Source organism: Xenopus laevis, chromosome 2S (assembly GCF_017654675.1).
Source record: "Xenopus laevis strain J_2021 chromosome 2S, Xenopus_laevis_v10.1, whole genome shotgun sequence".
NCBI lineage: Eukaryota > Metazoa > Chordata > Amphibia > Anura > Pipidae > Xenopus > Xenopus laevis.
In genome coordinates this window covers 9,426,455-9,444,479 of record NC_054374.1, presented here as the reverse complement: position 1 = coordinate 9,444,479, position 18,025 = coordinate 9,426,455, and the positions used below count along the sequence as shown (strand labels likewise).

Sequence of the window (18,025 nt, the reverse complement as noted above, 5' to 3'; positions counted from 1 at the left end):
GTTTTCCGATGACAGGATCCCTTTAATATCCAGTGCAGTCACCAAAGTGTTACAACACTAATCTGTGTGTGTCTTGAACCATAGAGAGTCTATGCACAGATTTTTCGTGTGTGTTTCAAAGTGCTATAGTGATTTCTACAAGGTGCTATCTCCAAAATAAAATTATAATGAAGTCAAACAAAGTGCTTTTAGTGCTTGCTTCAGAAGGTAAAATGAATTAAAATAAGGTGCAATGGTGTTTTCTTCAATCAGTAAAAATCAGCATTCTCTGGTGGGATTGGCAATTTACAAGATTCCTGATTTCAAAACAGCATATCAATATCCACTCCAGGGTATATCTTTTTCTGTAAAGACACTGCTTTTTAATATCTTTACAGAAAAAGGAATACCCTGGAGTTGATATTGATATGATGTTTTGAAATCGGGAATCTTGTAAGTTTTTTTTTCCATAGCCTGTGGCGCCGATGTATAATTGTATCTTGATTTGATGATCCAGTGGAGGAACTGTGAAAAAGATCGACAAAGGAAACAATTCCGAGGGTTTACTTTTCCTTTTAATCTTGCAAATATTTGTTGTTTTTTTTAACAATTTTAACTCTGTAACACTGCATAGGTGCAACATTGCAGCTAATGAAGTCAAATAAGCAGTATCGTTGGGTTGCCCCCTAGTGGCCACTCTTGCATATAGAAATATACTTTCATAAGTAAACCAGCGAAGAAATGCAGGAGTATATTTCTAACTATTCATTAGACATACTCATGTATTTGTCTCTGGTTCACTTGCAAGAATGATTCGGTCAGCTTCTCTCTATTCATTTCTCTGCAGCATTGGTTCACGGAGCTCCCGCCTGTGCTAACCTTTGAACTCTCAAGATTTGAATTCAACCAAGCACTGGGGAGGCCTGAGAAAATACACAATAAACTAGAGTTCCCACCATGTTTGTATATGGACAGGTAAGGCATAAGCAGTATGGACGGTATTGTCTTTGAATATGGATTATGTGATGGGCCGTGATGAAGCGCATTTCTTTGCTTCATAGAGGCACTGGATTAGAAACCTACACAATACTAATCGAATGAACCTGTACTCTACCAGGATTTGCAATGTTAATTGTTACCTGCTTCCCAACCAGCAACATGCATATATCCACGGCCATTTTTGAGCCCATGTGTAAACACCAGGAGCGTCAAGTATTTCCCTGCCAAGCCACTTACCACTAGCCACAGTGGTCCATGAGGGCAAGGGTCGGTATAAGTCTCTAGCCTCCAATGGGCTTGCATTGGCAGCATTGTAATTATTTTTTAACATGGACCAAGGGGTGACATTTTCTCTTTCCAGGGTGGAGGCCCTGAGAGGTCCCCAGGTACCTGTGTGTCAAGTTTGGTGCCCGGACCCCTGGATTAGGAGAGACAGAAGGGCAGGTTCCCCAATAAATCTTGGTATACCCATGCCAGGCTATTATTCCTGTATTTATATGACTACAAATCTGTCAAATGCTTTTTATAGTCACATTAGTAGGTTGTTTACATCCCCCAATACTTTATATTATCATGGTGTGTTGCAGGGGATTTGATTGGCATTTCAGTTAGTGCCCATTATAATACCCACTGTGATATTATCTAACAATTTGAATTTCGTTATCCTGTATTTCTTTAACTTAAATGTTAAAGCTGGCTCTGATAAACCACCTGCCTTCTTTTTATTGGAATGCATGGCATAGCTTGAGGCAGCACATTATGGTAATCCTGTGTTAAGCGCTGACTTTAATTAATATTTCATTCTTATGTTAATAGGTACATGCACAAGAACAGGGAAATTACAAGGCTCAAACGGGATGAAATCAAAAGACTGAAAGAGCACCTTACAGTGTTACAGCAGAGGCTAGAACGGTACGGTGCAATCATATCAGTGTTACTTCAGGACTCTGTTCTGTCTGATATAGATGTGTGTGTGTGTGTAAATGGGGATGTGTAAAATAATATAATAGTGAGGCCATTCACTCTGAATTCATGGAACTTAGTGAATTGTGGAACAGCCTGTATGAACCAATCACTTTGTTGCTTTCAGGGAGCCATTCCTCCTTTCCTGTTCCCTGTCTGAGATAAGGGAGTTTCCCCCCTGTCTTAAATAACATACAATTTATTTTCTCTAACGTCCTTTGGAGGACACTGGAACCACTGGATAAAGCTACTCCAACTAGGAGGTAGGACACGACACAATCAAAAAAGCTCCTCCTCCCCCTCCATATAGCCCCTGTACTTAACCCTCCTCGCTCAGTTTTTACAGTGTCCTTGAATAGGAGGTTCTAGGCAGACCCAACACAAGGATTACCTATGACACCAGGGGTGATACAGGAGACAGTGTCACACCTGAACTCCAGGAGTTAGCCATCCCAGGCAGGGCACCTCTGCACTCAAGCAGACGATCTGAGCCTAAGGGTATGCCCCCAGACTTTGGGGTGTTGTATTGGCTGGCCAACAGAGGAACTTTCCCTCAGGTCCATGGAAAGGAACAGTTGCAATAAAAGCTACAATATCAAGATGGATTAAGAAACCCATTCACCAGGCATATGTGGCCTCTCACAGAAGTCCCCCAGCACAGGTAAAAGCCAATTCAACCAGGACGTTGTGCACCACCTGGGTGTGGAGAAATTTTATACAAAATTCTATTGATTTGATGTGTTGTCTACCCCAAGTCATGTTTTGGTAGGAAGGTTCTTCAGACTGCAGTTGCTGACTACTAAGGGTTGATTCTGTCTCTTCCCCCCCACCTTGTTCTTATTGGGGACTGCTTTGGCAAGTCCAAGTGGTTTCCTGTGTCCCCCAAAGGACATGAGAGAAAAGGAGATTTTCTGTATAATCTTCTCCTCTCAGAGACAGGTGTTTTATCTGTATTATAGTTGGCATTATGCTTCTTGTGGTTGCTGTTACTTGTTGCTTTTCGGAACTTAGGGTGGAGGGTTAAGCACAGGGTATATATGGAAGGAGGAGCTTTTTTTATTGCATCAGTGTCCTGCCTCCTGGTTGCAGGAACTTAACCCAGTGGTTTGTGTGTTCCCCAATAGACTACAGAGAAATAGATTTAACAGTAAGTTATACAAAAAAAAATCTCCTTTTCGTTTTACCTTACCCTTCGGTGTTGACAGGTTCTATATAGACATGTTTTGATCCCTAGGTATCTGAGTTACGGTTCTGGCCCCAAACGGTTCCCTCTGGCAGATGTCTTACAGTATGCCCTAGAATATGCGTCCAGCAAGCCTGTTTGCACTTCTCCAGTTGAAGATATTGATATGAGTGCGCCACCTAGTGGATGTGTGACGACACAAACCCTGCAAAGGTGAGTTCTATCGGCGCCAAAAGCAAATTTCAACTTGCAACTATTACAACTTTTCCTCCTACTTTGAATTGAAATAGCCTGGTTCATTTTATATTTCCTAATCTGTGCCTTTTACCCTTCTAGCACAATAGAGCATCAGGGGTCTTCCACAGCCACTGAAACACAGCCTCCCACCCAACGATCTGTTATTCACAAACCTTTCACACAGTCCCGAATACCTCCAGATCTACCTATGCACCCTGCACCCCGCAACATTACAGACGAGGAGCTCTCAGTATTAGAGGGGTGTTTGCATCGTTGGAGAACCGAAGTGGAAACCGATACAAGAGGTATTATGAACCCTAACCTTGTTTTGACACCCCCAGTACGCTGCTCATGGGTTAAGGTTTGCACCCACAGAGTAGTGGCAGGTTCTATTAACATTGCATTATTGTTAAAGGCATACTGTTATGGGGAAAAATTTTTTTTTCAAAATGAATCAGTTAATAGTGCTGCTCCAGCAGAATTCTGCACTGAAATCCATTTTTCAAAAGAGCGAACAGATTTAGAATAGAATAGATCAGGGAAAAAACAAATACCAGAACCTAGTGCAATATTGTTAAAGGGATACTGTCATGAGAAAAAATTCTTTTTTCAAAATGAATCAGTTAATAGTGCTGCACCAGCAGATTTCTGCACTGAAATCCATTGCTCAAAAGAGCAAATAGATTTTTTTATATTCAATTTTGAAATCTGACATGGGGCTAGACATTTTGTCAATTTCCCAGCTGCCCCAAGTCATGTGACTTGTGCTCTGATAAACTTCAATCACTCTTTACTGCTGTACTGCAAGTTGGAGTGATATCACCCCCTCCCTTTTCCCCCCCAAGCAGCCAAACATAAGAACAATGGGAAGGTAACTAGATAACAGCTCCCTAACACAAGATAACAGCTGCCTGGTAGATCTAAGAACAACACTCAATAGTAAAAACCCATGTCCCACTGAGACTCCTTCAGTTACATTGAGAAGGAAAAACAGCAGCCTGCCAAAAAGCATTTCTCTCCTAAAGTGCAGGCACAAGTCACATAACTTGGGGCAGCTGGGAAATTGACAAAATGTCTAGCCCCATGTCAGATTTCAAAATTGAATATAAAAAAATCTGTTCGCTCTTTTGAGAAATGGATTTCAGTGCAGAATTCTGCTGGAGCAGCACTATTAACTGATTCATTTTGAAAAAATGTTTTTTTCCCATGACAGTATCCTTTTAAGAATAGGTAAAGTGCAGCAGATTTTCATTTTACAGCTCTTGTTTCAGTTTCTTTTAATTCAGTACAGCTAAATTGCATTCTAGTAAATATCTGGCTATTAAATAAACGGATTTAAAAGGAAACTATTTGCTACATAAACCCTGTTGTGTCAGTGAGACTTATTCAGCAAGAAAGTTACGTGGACTAACATATGGATGGTGCAAGGGTCTAGATCAGGGAATGGGAAGCCTCTGCTTCTCCAGGATGCACTAGAGCTCCTCATTTCGAATACAACGTCACCCTACTGGGTTACTTTTGTGCATTTGATTCAAACAGTACAGCGATATTCCAATATTTATTTCTGTAGTTTTCGTTTCTGCATATTGCATGCTTCTAATTTAACATTGTGTCGTTTAGATCTGCAGGACAGCATAGGAAGAATACACAGGACAATAGAACTCATGTACTCTGACAAGCAGATAAACCAGGTGGGTATATTCTATATACAAGCAGTCTCCGGGGTACGTACCAGATAGGGTCTGTAGGTTTTTTCTTAAAGGGATACTGTCATGGGACAATTTTTTTTCCAAAATGAATCAGTTAATGGTGCTGCTCCAGCAGAATTCAGCACTGAAATCCATTTCTAAAAAGAGCAAACAGATTTTTTTATATTCAATTTTGAAATCTGACATGGGGCTAGACATTTTGTCAATTTCCCAGCTGCCCCTGGTCATGTGACTTGTGCCTGCACTTTAGGAGAGAAATGCTTTCTGGCAGGCTGCTGTTTTTCCTTCTCAATGTAACTGAATGTGTCTCAGTGGGACATGGGTTTTTACTATTGAGTGTTGTTCTTAGATCTACCAGGCAGCTGTTATCTTGTGTTAGGGAGCTGCAATCTGGTTACCTTCCCATTGTTCTTTTGTTTGGCTGCTGGGGGGGGAGGGGGGGTGATATCACTCCAACTTGCAGTACAGCAGTAAAGAGTGATTGAAGTTTATCAGAACACAAGTCACATCACTTGGGGCAGCTGGGAAATTGACAAAATGTCTAGCCCCATGTCAGATTTCAAAATTGAATATAAAAAAATCTGTTTGCTCTTTTGAGAAATGGATTTCAGAATTCTGCACTGAAATCTGTTTTTCAAAAGAGCGAACAGATTTTTTCATATTCGATTTTGGAATCTGTTTTTCAAAAGAGCGAACAGATTTTTTCATATTCGATTTTGGAATCGGACATGGGGCTAGACATATTGTCAGTTTCCCAGCTGCCCCCAGTCATGTGACTTGTGCTCTGATAAACTTCAGTTTCTCTTTACTGCTGTACTGCAAGTTGGAGTGATATCACCCACTCCCTTTCCCCCCAGCAGCCTAACAGAACAATGGGAAGGTAACCAGATAGGAGCTCCCTAACACAAGATAACAGCTCCCTGAAAGATCTAAGAACAACACTCAATAGTAAAAGCAAAGTCCCACTGAGACTGGTTCAGTTACATTCAGTAGGAGAAATAACAGCCTGCCAGAAAGTAGTTCCATCCTAAAGTGCAGGCACAAGTCACATGACTGGGGACAGCTGGGCAACTGACAATATGTCTATCCCCATGTCAGATTTCAAAATTGAATATAAAAAAATCTGTCTGACCTTTTGAGAATTGGATTTCAGTGCAGAATTCTGCTGGAGCAGCACTATTAACTGATGTGTATTGAAAAAAAAAAAACAAAGTTTTCCCATGACAGTATCCCTTTAAGCAATAGAACTCTTTGGCTGTTTCCAATTGTCCATGATTTCTATTCATTTCATATCCTCTCTCCACTAGGCTCTGCTGGATTTGGTCTGTCTGTGTAGTCTAGTTATTGCCAGGCGTAACTCTGCAAACATTACATTTAGTAATGCTGAGAAAGTTGGCTTCTGAAAAATTATTTAAATTATTGAAATAAATCTCAATTTGTGATTGAATAGCCGCCGTTTTGTTATGTGATCATTGTTTGTTCATTCCCTTCTGTTTTCCACCGCTTCCAGGTTCCATACAAGCTTCATGCTGTACTTGTCCACGAAGGCCAAGCTAACGCAGGTCACTACTGGGCCTACATATTTGACCACCATGAAGAGCGATGGATGAAATACAATGACATTTCTGTCACCAAGTCTTCGTGGGAAGAGCTTGAGCGAGATTCTTTTGGGGGTTACAGGAATGCAAGTGCCTACTGTTTAATGTATATCAATGATGAGGAAAAGTATTTAATGCAAGGTAATGGTCTTCATCAAAGCTGATTTTTTTTTTTATTAATGCCTTCATTGGTCAACAACAAAGCAAAGTAACCAATCAGGTGTGACTGGTTGATAGGCTTGGTGGTGTCTTTATTTCATCATATTTGGCTGTATAGAGGGGGTTTTCATATATTTAATTATGTATATTTATGACAATCCCCACTCTGAAATTTTGGCCACAACTTGCACCAGGTTTGAACACGTACATGTACACTTACATTTCTTTTCCCACATCATGCAGGGCTGCACTTGAATTCTATGGCAAAAAAGCTCTCGATTGCAGATAAACATGATGATTTGGGTCCGGAAAATGTTTATATAACACGACTGAGATCATCACTGTATCCATAATTAGTCAGACAAGTGCAGTTCTTGCCCCAAAGAAATTTGTTTCGTATTTTGTGTTCAGGCGGACATAAAAAAAGGTCTCTGTACTGAATATGTGCCAATGGTATTTTTACAGAAGAGTATGACAAGGAGACGGGACAGGTTCTTACAGGTATGGACACCCTGCCACTGGATTTAAGGGAATATGTCCAGGAAGACAACCGGAGGTTTGAGAAGGAACTTGAAGAGTGGGACAAAGAGCAGCTCCGGAAAGCTGAACAGGAGAAGATGATTTTAGCCCAAAAGGTCTTGAAACAGGCTCCATCGGTAGTGGCAGGTGGGATTAATCTGAGCTGCACTGTAATAGTATAACAATCTTACCTAATGTACTAATATTTAAAGGGATACTGTCATGGGAAAAAAAAAATTTTTCAAAATGTATCAGTTAATAGTGCTGCTCCAGCAGAATTCTGCACCGAAATCCATTTCTCAAAAGAGCAAACAGATTTTTTTATATTCAATTTTGAAATCTGACATGGGGCTAGACATATTGTCAATTTCCCAGCTGCCGCAAGTCATGTGACTTTGTGCTCTGATAAACTTCAATCACTCTTTACTGCTGTACTGCAAGTTGGAGTGATATCACCCCCCCTTCCCCCCCCAGCAGCGAAACAAATGAACAATGGGAAGGTAAGCAGATAACAGCTCCCTAACACAAGATAACAGCTGCCTGGTAGATCTAAGAACAACACTCAATAGTAAAAACCCATGTCCCATTGAGACACATTCAGTTACATTGAGAAGGAAAAACAGCAGCCTGCCAGAAAGCATTTCTTTCCTAAAGTGCAGGCACAAGTCACATGACCAGGGGCAGCTGGGAAATTGACAAAATGTCTAGCCCCATGTCAGATTTCAAAACTGAATATAAAAAAATCTGTTTGCTCTTTTGAGAAATGGATTTCAGTGCAGAATTCTGCTGGAGTTGCACTATTAACGGATGCCTTTTGAAAAAAAACATGTTTTCTGATGACAGGATCCCTTTAAGAGTAAAGGTGGCCATAGACATTAAGATTTTTCTCTCCCTAATGACCAATTTGTGGGATCTGTGAGTGCCTGCTGTTTTCTCCTTTGGTTGGATAACTCCACCTTGAGCTGTAGGTCTGGGGCATGAGCACCCGGCCCCACATATCACTGATGAGACAATAACCTTTTTAGGTTTTTACATTGGGACTTTTTCTTTAAGTGCAATCCAACAAATCTGTTATATTATCCTGCGGTTAGTGGGTTTTGAACGATTGTGCATCGATCGCTTTTTCGTCCAATATCGGTCAGAAAATCGATCAGTCAGGTTAGAGAATTTTCATAGTGAAATGTATCCATTGTCCAATTGTTTTCAGAGCCAAGCAGGCAGCGACCCACAGTTTTCCTGCCTTCAACTAGATGATATTGCTTGAAATGGTCTTTTTAGTTGATGGACACTAGTCCATTTGAGGATAAGCTTGGTCTTACGATAATGAAAATGTCTATGGCCACTTTAATACTGATACTGAAATCCTCTCTCATTTGCCCTGCAACATAAATCTTGTGTATTATATACTGACAGCTCCACCAAATGAGCCGGAGTATATGGAACAACCAGCAAGAGCAGACGCCCCTAATGAGATGAGTGAAGACACCACTAATGTCATAGCTCAAGCAGGCACAGAATCTGAAGACAAAGGGCCTGAGGCTGTATTGCAAATGGTTAGATTTTTTTTGTTTTTTATGCCCTTAGATGTTCATATACAGAACCTCTCTTTGTAGCCTCTTGTTTGTGATGATAGCGTCCATAGTTGGAACACATGGGCTGTTGGTCTCCATTGTCTGTTTCAGGTGGACGTACATGTCTTTATTTGATGAACTAAAATGTAGAACTTTATGTCACTGACGTTAATATTTTAGGGGTCTCTGCATGTACATCGTGACTATTAGGGTGGCCATTTACTGTCCCAATCCTATACAATATGCTGTTCAATGATCCTGTGTGTGGGCACAAAATCGTCCTGTACATGTTTATGTCAAGGGTCTCTGTACACTTGATTGCAAGAAACTTGCACAACGCAGGACTTGAATCAAAAATCAAAGCGGCTTTTCATCTTTAAATTAAAGGGATACTGTCATGGGACAATTTTTTTCTCAAAATGAATCAGTTAATGGTGCTGCTCCAGCAGAATACTGCACTGAAATCCATTAATCAAAAGAGCAAACAGATTTTTTTATATTTAATTTTGAAATCTGACATGGGGCTAGACATATTGTCAGTTTCCAAGCTGCCCTCAGTCATGTGACTTGTACTGATAAACTTCAGTCACTCTTAACTGCTGTACTGCAAGTTGGAGTGATATCCCCCCCCCCCCAGCCAAACAACAGAACAGTAGGAAGGTAACCAGATAACAGCTCCCTAACACAAGATAACAGCTGCCTGGTAGATCTAAGAACAACACTCAATAGTAAAATCCAGGTCCCACTGAGACACTTTCAGTTACATTGAGAAGGAAAAACAACAGCCTGCCAGAAAGCAGTTCCATCCTAAAGTGCTGTCTCTTATTGCACAAGCACATAACTAGGCCTAAGATGGCTGCCTACACACCCAATATTACAATTACAAAAAAACACACTTGCTGGTTCAGGAATGAAATTTTATATTGTAGAGTGAATTATTGTAGAGTGGATTATTTGCAGTGTAACAGTCTAATGTAGAAATAAAAACTACAACTACAATCATGCCAGAATCCCTTTAACTTTTAGTATAATGTAGAGATATTCTGAGACAATTTGCAGTTGCTTTAATTTTTATAATTTGTGTTTTTTGAGTTATTTAGCTTTTTTTTTTTTTTCATTCAGCGGCTCTCCATTTTCAGAGCTCAAATTACCCTAGAAACCACATATTGATTCTAAGAGACTGGAATATGAATAGGAGAGGGGCCAGAATATAAATATGATTAATAAAAAGTAGCCATAACAATACATTTGTAGCCTTACAGAGCATTCACTTTTTAAATGGGGCCAGTGACCCCATTTAAAAGCTGGAAAGAGTCAGAACAAGAAGGAAAATAATTCAAAAACTATAAAAAATTTAAAATGAAGGCCATTTGAAAAGTCATTCTAAAACATACTAAAAGTTAACTTAAATGGATACTGTCAACAAATCAGTTAATAGTGCTGCTCCAGCAGAATTCTGCACTGAAATCCATTTCTCAAAAGAGGAAACAGATTTTTTTTTATAACTGACATGGGGCTAGACATATTGTCAGTTTCCCAGCTGCCCCCCGTCATGTGACTTGTGCCTGCACTTTAGATTGGAACTACTTTCTGGCAGGCTGTTATTTCTCCTACTTAATGTAACTGAATCCGTCTCAGTGGGACTTGGCTTTTACTATTGTGTTGTTCTTAGATCTATCAGGGAGCTGTTATCTTGTGTTAGGGAGCTGCTATCTGGTTACCTTCCCATTGTTCTGTTGTTAGGCTGCTGGGGGGAAAGGGAGGGGGTGATATCACTCCAACTTGCAGTACAGCAGTAAAGAAAAACTAAAGTTTATCAGAGCACAAGTCACATGACTGGGGGCAGCTGGGAAACTGACTATATGTCTAGCCCCATGTCAGATTTCAAAATGAAATATAAAAAAAAATCTGTTTGCTCTTTTGAGAAATGGATTTCAGTGCAGAATTCTGCTGGAGCAGCACTATTAACTGATGCATTTTGGAAAAACAAAAAACATGTTTTCCCATGACTGTATTCCTTTAATGGTGAACCACCCCTTTAATTCTATCTTACTCCCAATAAGCAGCTATAAACTCAACAGCAACAGCAGGAGACTAGATTTCCATTAAGGCATGCCAGTAAAATGCCAGTGCATGTATAAAAGGCTAGCTTTAGCCACACACATATTGAGGTTTATTTTCAAATGGAAATGTGGCCAAGTTCAGTAACTTATGGCATCCAATATGCAAGTTCTTTTGACTGGTTAAGTTAGGCAAAAGAAACAAATGTTTGGTCGGTATTCCATAACCGTGCACCTATAAAAGTAAGTTATATCTCTGTTGTATTGTGGCAAAAGAACCTGGATTTGTTATGTCATCGCTGTGTTTTCACCAACACTGAATGAGCCCATGGCACATGCAAAGTCATACATCACACTTTTTCCATTTGACATCATGCACTTTGCACCTACCTCCATCATGCTTCGACTCCATTTCTTCGGAATACATATTGAAATATATGCACCATTCGCTTGGCCTTGTTAAACCTTTCCTGAAATGTTTCTTAATGAGACGTGTTGGCGAGTTGATCTTTAAGAATGAGGATTTGTGGCTAGTGTAGTCTGTATGGGGCAGTAGGTAATTATTGTAATTGGCCCTGTATTGTCCTCAGGGCAGCTATCGGGGGGAAGAGTTGTAGGGGGCCCCCGAGGGTAAGGGGGCCCGGCCACGACACACTTGCTTGATTAGCCGGGCCCCCCGTCTTTCTGATAGCTGCTGACTTTGGGAAGGCATGGACGTTTAAGGGGCCCTGGCCACCAATTTTCTCATAATGTGACTGGGGGGGGGGCCTGGCCACCAATTTTGGCCACCAATATTTTTTAATGGGAGGGCCCTGGCCACAAATGTTTTTTTATGGGGGGGCCCTGCCACCGATATCTTTTTATTTTTTATTAACACGTGAGAACCCTAGCCACCAATATTTTTTTTGTTTTTTAACGGTGTGGTGGGGGCGGACCTGTAGGTGGGGCTTGCGGTGGGTGCAGCCTAGGGGGCCCAGGAAATTTTGGCATATGGGGCCCTGCGATTTCTGATGGCGGTCCTGATTGTCCTGCAGCATCAGAAGGCTTCTCAGTTTGCTATGCAGATATTCAGAGGACTTGTAAGAGTTCAGTGATGGCATGCATGCATAAAGTAGATGTGCAAACACAACCACTACCAACCAGACACATATTAAACCCGCATGCTGCATGGCTAAATAGCAATTGCTTTGCCTGCACTCGGCAGAATGCCCCACTATTTTTTATGCCATAACGCTTCTTAGTTTTGCAGCATGATGATGGGATTGCACCTCGTGACTTCATACTGACCACAAATGAACTGTCCTCAGTTTATCCATGTGAAGCATCTTCTTGTCTAACCATAGTGCTTTCAGTCCAAGTAAAAAACTCACAGCTGCACCACAAACATCCGCAAAACAGGGGGTTTGATGGCACTTACAGGGCTTAAAGGGGAAGGAAACCTAGTCGGCACAAACCCCCCCTCCTGTTTGTGGGGGGTTTGCGCCGACTAGGTTCCTTCCCCTTTAAGTAATACAAGGGCACCATCACATACATAGTAACATAGTAAGTTAGGTTGAAAAAAGACACACGTCCATCAAGTTCAACCTTTTTTACTTTTTTGAACCTGCCTAACTGGCAGTTGATCCTGGATTCGGTGCATCCCTAGGAATAAAACAGAAAACAAGAGGAATAATGCAGAGTATCCAATGAATGAGAGCTCATTGTGTGGGAGCAAAGATACGCTGACCCTGGCAACAAAAAATTAATTAATCAACATTTTTATTTACATTCTAAATTTCTCTCCCTATGTGGTCCAAGCTATCATTGAAACCATAGCCTGGTTACAAGAGCCAGGGGATCTTAGCAACTAGCTCATTGTTTCAATTTAAAATGGAAAAAAAAAAAAATAGGAATCACAAGAAATAAAAATGAAGCACTAATTGCACATTGTTGCAGAACATCAGTGTCTACGTCGTACGAACATTTTATTAGAGGTCATGGTATGATGTCATGTCTGTATAGTGAGCTTTAATGTGCCTTCTCTTAATCGCTACCCTTAACTTTGGTAATTCACTGCAATGACGTCCATACAGCCATTTGGTTGATGACTAGGAAACACAGGAATGGTCAAAGTGTCTGTTTTTTGGTGGGACAATCTAGACACCCTAAATTTTTAATTTCTGCATCCAGAATCCATGAGTATGTTTCCCTGCAGCATTGGGAGTTTATATAGTGAATAAAGTACCCCCTCTTGTAAAATATAAGGATATTATAAGTTACCGAGGAGTTTCATGACCATATAAAAGTACGAGGCTGAAGGCCGAGTGTTTTTATACAGGTCATGGAACTCCGAGGTAACTTCTAATATCCTCATATTTTGCAACTGGGGGTACTTTATTTATTATAATACACAAGTTTCAGTGAGTCATGTGACAGAAATGACATCAGAACTCACCGTTTATAACTGATGACATCAGAACTCACCGTTTATAAGGATATAATTTACAGGATATTCATGGCTTTTGTGTATTATAGGTATTTATGGCTAAACAGAAGAGCTACATAGAACGTCTAAATTATGGTGATGAGTATTTATGGACCAAGGAGCAACCTTCTAACTTTTGGGTTGAAAACCTTTATTTACTGAACAAATGTGATATTGTTTTGTTTTTTGTCAACCTTGCTAACGTAATACGATATGGTATAAGGTAGCGATGCACCGAATCCAAGATTTGGATTCGGCCTTTTTCAGCAGGATTCGGATCCGGCCGAATCCTTCTGCCCGGACGAGCCAAATCCTAATTTGCATATGCAAATTAGGTGTGGGGAGGGAAATCACTTGACTTTTTTTCACAAAACAAGGAAGTAAAAAAATGTTTTTCCCTTCCCACCCATAATTTGCTTAAGGAAATTCGGATTCATTTCGGTATTCGGCCAAATCTTTTGCGAAGAATTTCGGGGTTCGGCCGAATCCAAAATAGTGGATTCAGTGCATCCCTTCATCAACATCATCAATATTCCTGTGCCAGGCCTTCTGTGTCCTTAAAATAATAAAGTGTATGGGACCTGTTATCCAGAATGCTCAGGACATGGGGTTTTCCGGATAATGTATCTTAATGGAAATAATTGTATATTATTTGGTTAAAATGGAGTCTATGGTAGACATCCCTTCTGTAATTCATAGCTTTCTGGATAATGGGTTTCCAGATAACGGATCCCATACCTGTATGAGTAAAAGACAAGTGGCCCAGCGATAACTTCTAATTGTATAATATTATAGAGGTTGTACAGTTAATATTCCATCAGGTTACAGCTGTGCCTACATTCATGTTGGTCTTTATTATTATTATTATCCAGTAATGAGAATGGATCTCTTAGACTGATGTCTAACAAGTTTTCTTCAGCTAACTTTGTATCATGGTGATCTTTTTCTCTGCAGCCCACTGATACCACCCCAGCTCCACCAGCTCCTAACCAACGAGTTGTAGAGGTGGCGATCCCTCACGTAGGGACTTTTGTTATTGAGTCAGAGGAGGGGGGTTATGACGATGAGGTACCGTGTTTTTGGTATTTTTTCTTTTTTTGGCTGCTGAGCCCTCTGCGAGCTCTTACCCTTGTGCTTTGTTTTGCTGTCTGACCCGCTCTGTTCCACTTTTGGCATGTGAATCCAACTTCACTAATGAAGCCCTTCTCAATGCATATCCCTACATCAATCATTCTGGTGCTAGAGATCACTTTATGTGCATGCTTCATAGCGGGCAAAAGCAACTGATTCTGCTTGGGATGATTGGTAAAAATACTTTTTTTTTCTTTTGATATATGCACTGTTTTACATTGGCTTCTATTGATATGGGCATAGAAACCTGATAAGCAAAAGAAAACGTTCATCGAAGTCTATAGTAAAGTCCTGCGCGGAACCAATTTCTAAGGCCCGAACCCGCAGCCCGTGATCCGAACTGCAATATTTACCCACTTTGATCCGCTACCCAGACCCGCAACTGCCTTATCCGCAACCCGCCGACCACCACCAAACAGGAAGTGTTGGTGCTGCAAACCGGAAGTGATATCATCTAAAGTGGGCGGGACAGAAATAAGTTTTGTAAAACTTTAAAAGGAGTAAAATATAGACAATGTTACATAAGATAAGAAATTTAGATCCGACCCACAACTCCGCAGACCCGCACCTGAAAATCCTCCCCTCATTCCGCAGGCTGCCCGTTTTGTAGCGGGTAACCTGCAGGTACCCGACCCGCTGCAGGACTCTAGTCTATAGGTCTGAAAACAAAACTGGAAGTTGCAATAAAAGCTGAATAAAATGAATGGAATTGGTCATATCTCAAACCAAATCATGGATTTGGTGCACCTAGTTTGAACCAAAGTTTTTGTAGCATAAAGCCCATGGTTGGCAAAAAGCTGTGTGGCTCTAGGGACCTATTAAAGGTCTTCCTCAGATCCAGAACCTGGAATTTAATCAACCACTTAGCTTGTAAATTGAAACCGTATTGCCTGTAAGGTACATACCTAGATTGCAGATTTTGGTGGTTGATCTATTATCTCTTTGTTCCCTTGGATATGACCAAGTTGTAATGGGAACGTGCTGCTTCTCGCCTCCTGTTAAACCGTAGAGCTTCTTGCTGTTGCTTCCTGAAGCCTAATAGACTTAAAGGAAATGCATGCAGACCATGTTTTGATCATTAAACCCAAGACTCCAATGCTGTAGGGCAGTAAGTCAAGTTTTTTTGCTACTGTGCAGTTGCTTCCTAGTGTCTGTCTGGGCTGGGGTTCGACATGGGTTCTCCCTCAATCAGCCACCATTCTGTCTTTATCACACAGTATAGCTAAATTAATGAAGACAAACCCCTCAATCATAGGAACATTTTGTATATCTTCTAAAGAACTTTATATATATATATATATGGCTTGTAGCTCATATGGGTCTATTTGTGAGGTTTTTCCAAGAGTAAACCTTAGTGAAGCATGTGTATTGTTTTATTTGGTGCTCCTTTTTTGGGCGTGTTCTCGAGTTCCTCTGTATATGATATTTTCCTTAAATCTATTTGCTTTGAAATTTTTTTATTAAATGATTTTATTGGACTGGAAGTTCCGTATATAAATTATCCTTGGTGGGACCTGTTTTATTTTTGTGGTTCATCCCTCTTGAATCAGGTTTGTAGGGGATTTTGTGGGGTACTTAAGACTTAAAGAGAAGGAATAGCATTTTACACTTGGGGGTGCCAAAAGTTAGGCACCCCCAAATGACTACTTTTACTTACCGGACATCCCTCCTATCAGCAGAAAACCGCACTGGCCCGGGGTCCTGCTAGAGACCAACATGGAGAAATCCTCTTCCTGCTTGTTCAGGTCTTCTTGCAGTACAACTTCATTGACTACTTGGTGGTCAGACTGGTGGGAAACTGACCTGCAGGTGGTGCTGTTGTAACAAAATTCCTTCATATTAACAGTACAGATTTCCCTTAATATCTTATAAAAACAAAATAAATAAATGTATATTGCATATTTTCTTAGAATAGCAGATTTGGCCGAATACCGAACCGAATTGGAATTCTAATTTGCATATTTGCATATGCAAATTAGGGGTGGGAAGGGGAAAAACTTTTTTACTTCCTTGTTTTGTGCCATTTTTGCATATGCAAATTAGGATTGAGATTCGGTTTGGCCGGGCAGAAGGATTCGGCTGAATCCGAATCCTGCTGAAAAAGGCCGAATCCCTAACCGAATCCTGGGTTCGGTGCATCCCTAGTTTATTTGCAATTATTGCTGCACAAGGGGGTCACCAAATACCACTTTTTTTTGACGCATGCAATTTTGCTATTGGATCTTATTTGTCCTCCAATAAATACATGACCAAATATAATTATTTTTGTTTAATTTGTTTAACTAGGTTTTAGTTTTCATCTTCTATTAGGATTTGTTTTAAAATAAGATGAAGTTTTCGGTCACATTCATATAAAAATGTAGCAAATTTTAAAAGGTTCCCAAACTTTCATGAACAATTGTAGGTCCTAAGCATTCTGGATAATATCCTGTATCTGCCAATTGTTGCATTAATCTAGCATAGGCTCCTCTTGTGCAGTGCCCCTATGAGCAGTTGTTTGTAAGCCTCAACAATACAATGACTTGTACTGAACCTTTCTTTTTTCATCTTAAAATAACATGGATCCTGGAGACTCTACTAGAAAAAAAATCTCCTCCCCACAGCTCTTAGGGGCAAATTCACTAACCTGCAGAAATTCGCCAGCGGCGGCTTCGCTCACATCCCCACACTTTGCCAGGTGAAAATTCGCCAGGTCAATGCTAATTCACTAAAATGCGAAGTTGCGTCCAGATTGCCGAACAATGGCAAAGTTTCACTAGCGTTAATTCGGCAAGCAAACCGAAGTTGCGCTAGAGTTGCCTAATTTGCATACAGCGGGAAGTTCAATTTCAATGGACGTATATGTTGCAGCAAATACATTACATTACACAAGCCTGGGGAACCTTAATAAAAGAAAATAAAGTTGTTATATTGCCCTACACATGTGCCCAGTGTATAGTTTATGTTCCATATGTAAGAAAATGAAGGGTGGAAGCCGGGTACCCTAAAAAAAAATTTACAATCTTTTGCAGCCTATCACCCTGAAAAACTGAAGTCGCCAGCGTTTTGTGGGACTTTGAAAAATGTTCAAATATTTTTTTGAGGAACTCCTATCTCCTCTATTGCACTTTACCTGGTCTGAGGTGGTGAAGGCAAGTCTGGCGCAAGAGGTAGCGTTCATTAAAATCCGCATATTAGTGAATTGGCGTAGTTAAATCCATTCGCCAGAGTAAAAATTCGCCTTGTGTTAGAGTGCGAAGTAGCGCTACATTCTATCTCCTTCGCTAGCGAATTTAGGCCAGTGGTAGTCACTTCACCCTTTAGTAAATGTGCCCCTTAGTTAGATAACCATTGGAGCGTTCCTGGAAAAGTAAAATATTATGCACCCATATATTTCTGCTTAAAAGAATACAGCTGGATCACTGACTGCTGGTCCCACCTTTCAGCATGACGAGGCCTTCATTGTGCAAATTA

At 40.5% G+C, this 18,025-nt stretch overlaps 1 protein-coding gene across 4 annotated transcripts in view; it reads left to right on the top strand.

The window, feature by feature from the left end:
- The window catches only part of usp25.S (ubiquitin specific peptidase 25 S homeolog), a 79,166-nt gene that overhangs the window by 44,236 nt on the left and 16,905 nt on the right, over positions 1–18,025 (top strand). For 2 of the 4 annotated variants that reach the window (XM_041583354.1, XM_041583353.1), the window contains 9 exons: positions 827–954; positions 1,795–1,890; positions 3,176–3,337; positions 3,461–3,666; positions 4,982–5,052; positions 6,581–6,809; positions 7,293–7,493; positions 8,760–8,899; positions 14,396–14,509. In XM_041583354.1, coding sequence (XP_041439288.1) covers positions 827–954; positions 1,795–1,890; positions 3,176–3,337; positions 3,461–3,666; positions 4,982–5,052; positions 6,581–6,809; positions 7,293–7,493; positions 8,760–8,899; positions 14,396–14,509 — 1,347 coding nt within the window. The remainder of the gene's footprint in view (positions 1–826; positions 955–1,794; positions 1,891–3,175; positions 3,338–3,460; positions 3,667–4,981; positions 5,053–6,580; positions 6,810–7,292; positions 7,494–8,759; positions 8,900–14,395; positions 14,510–18,025) is intronic. The other 2 variants (XM_041583356.1, XM_041583355.1) reach the window with 1 other exon arrangement.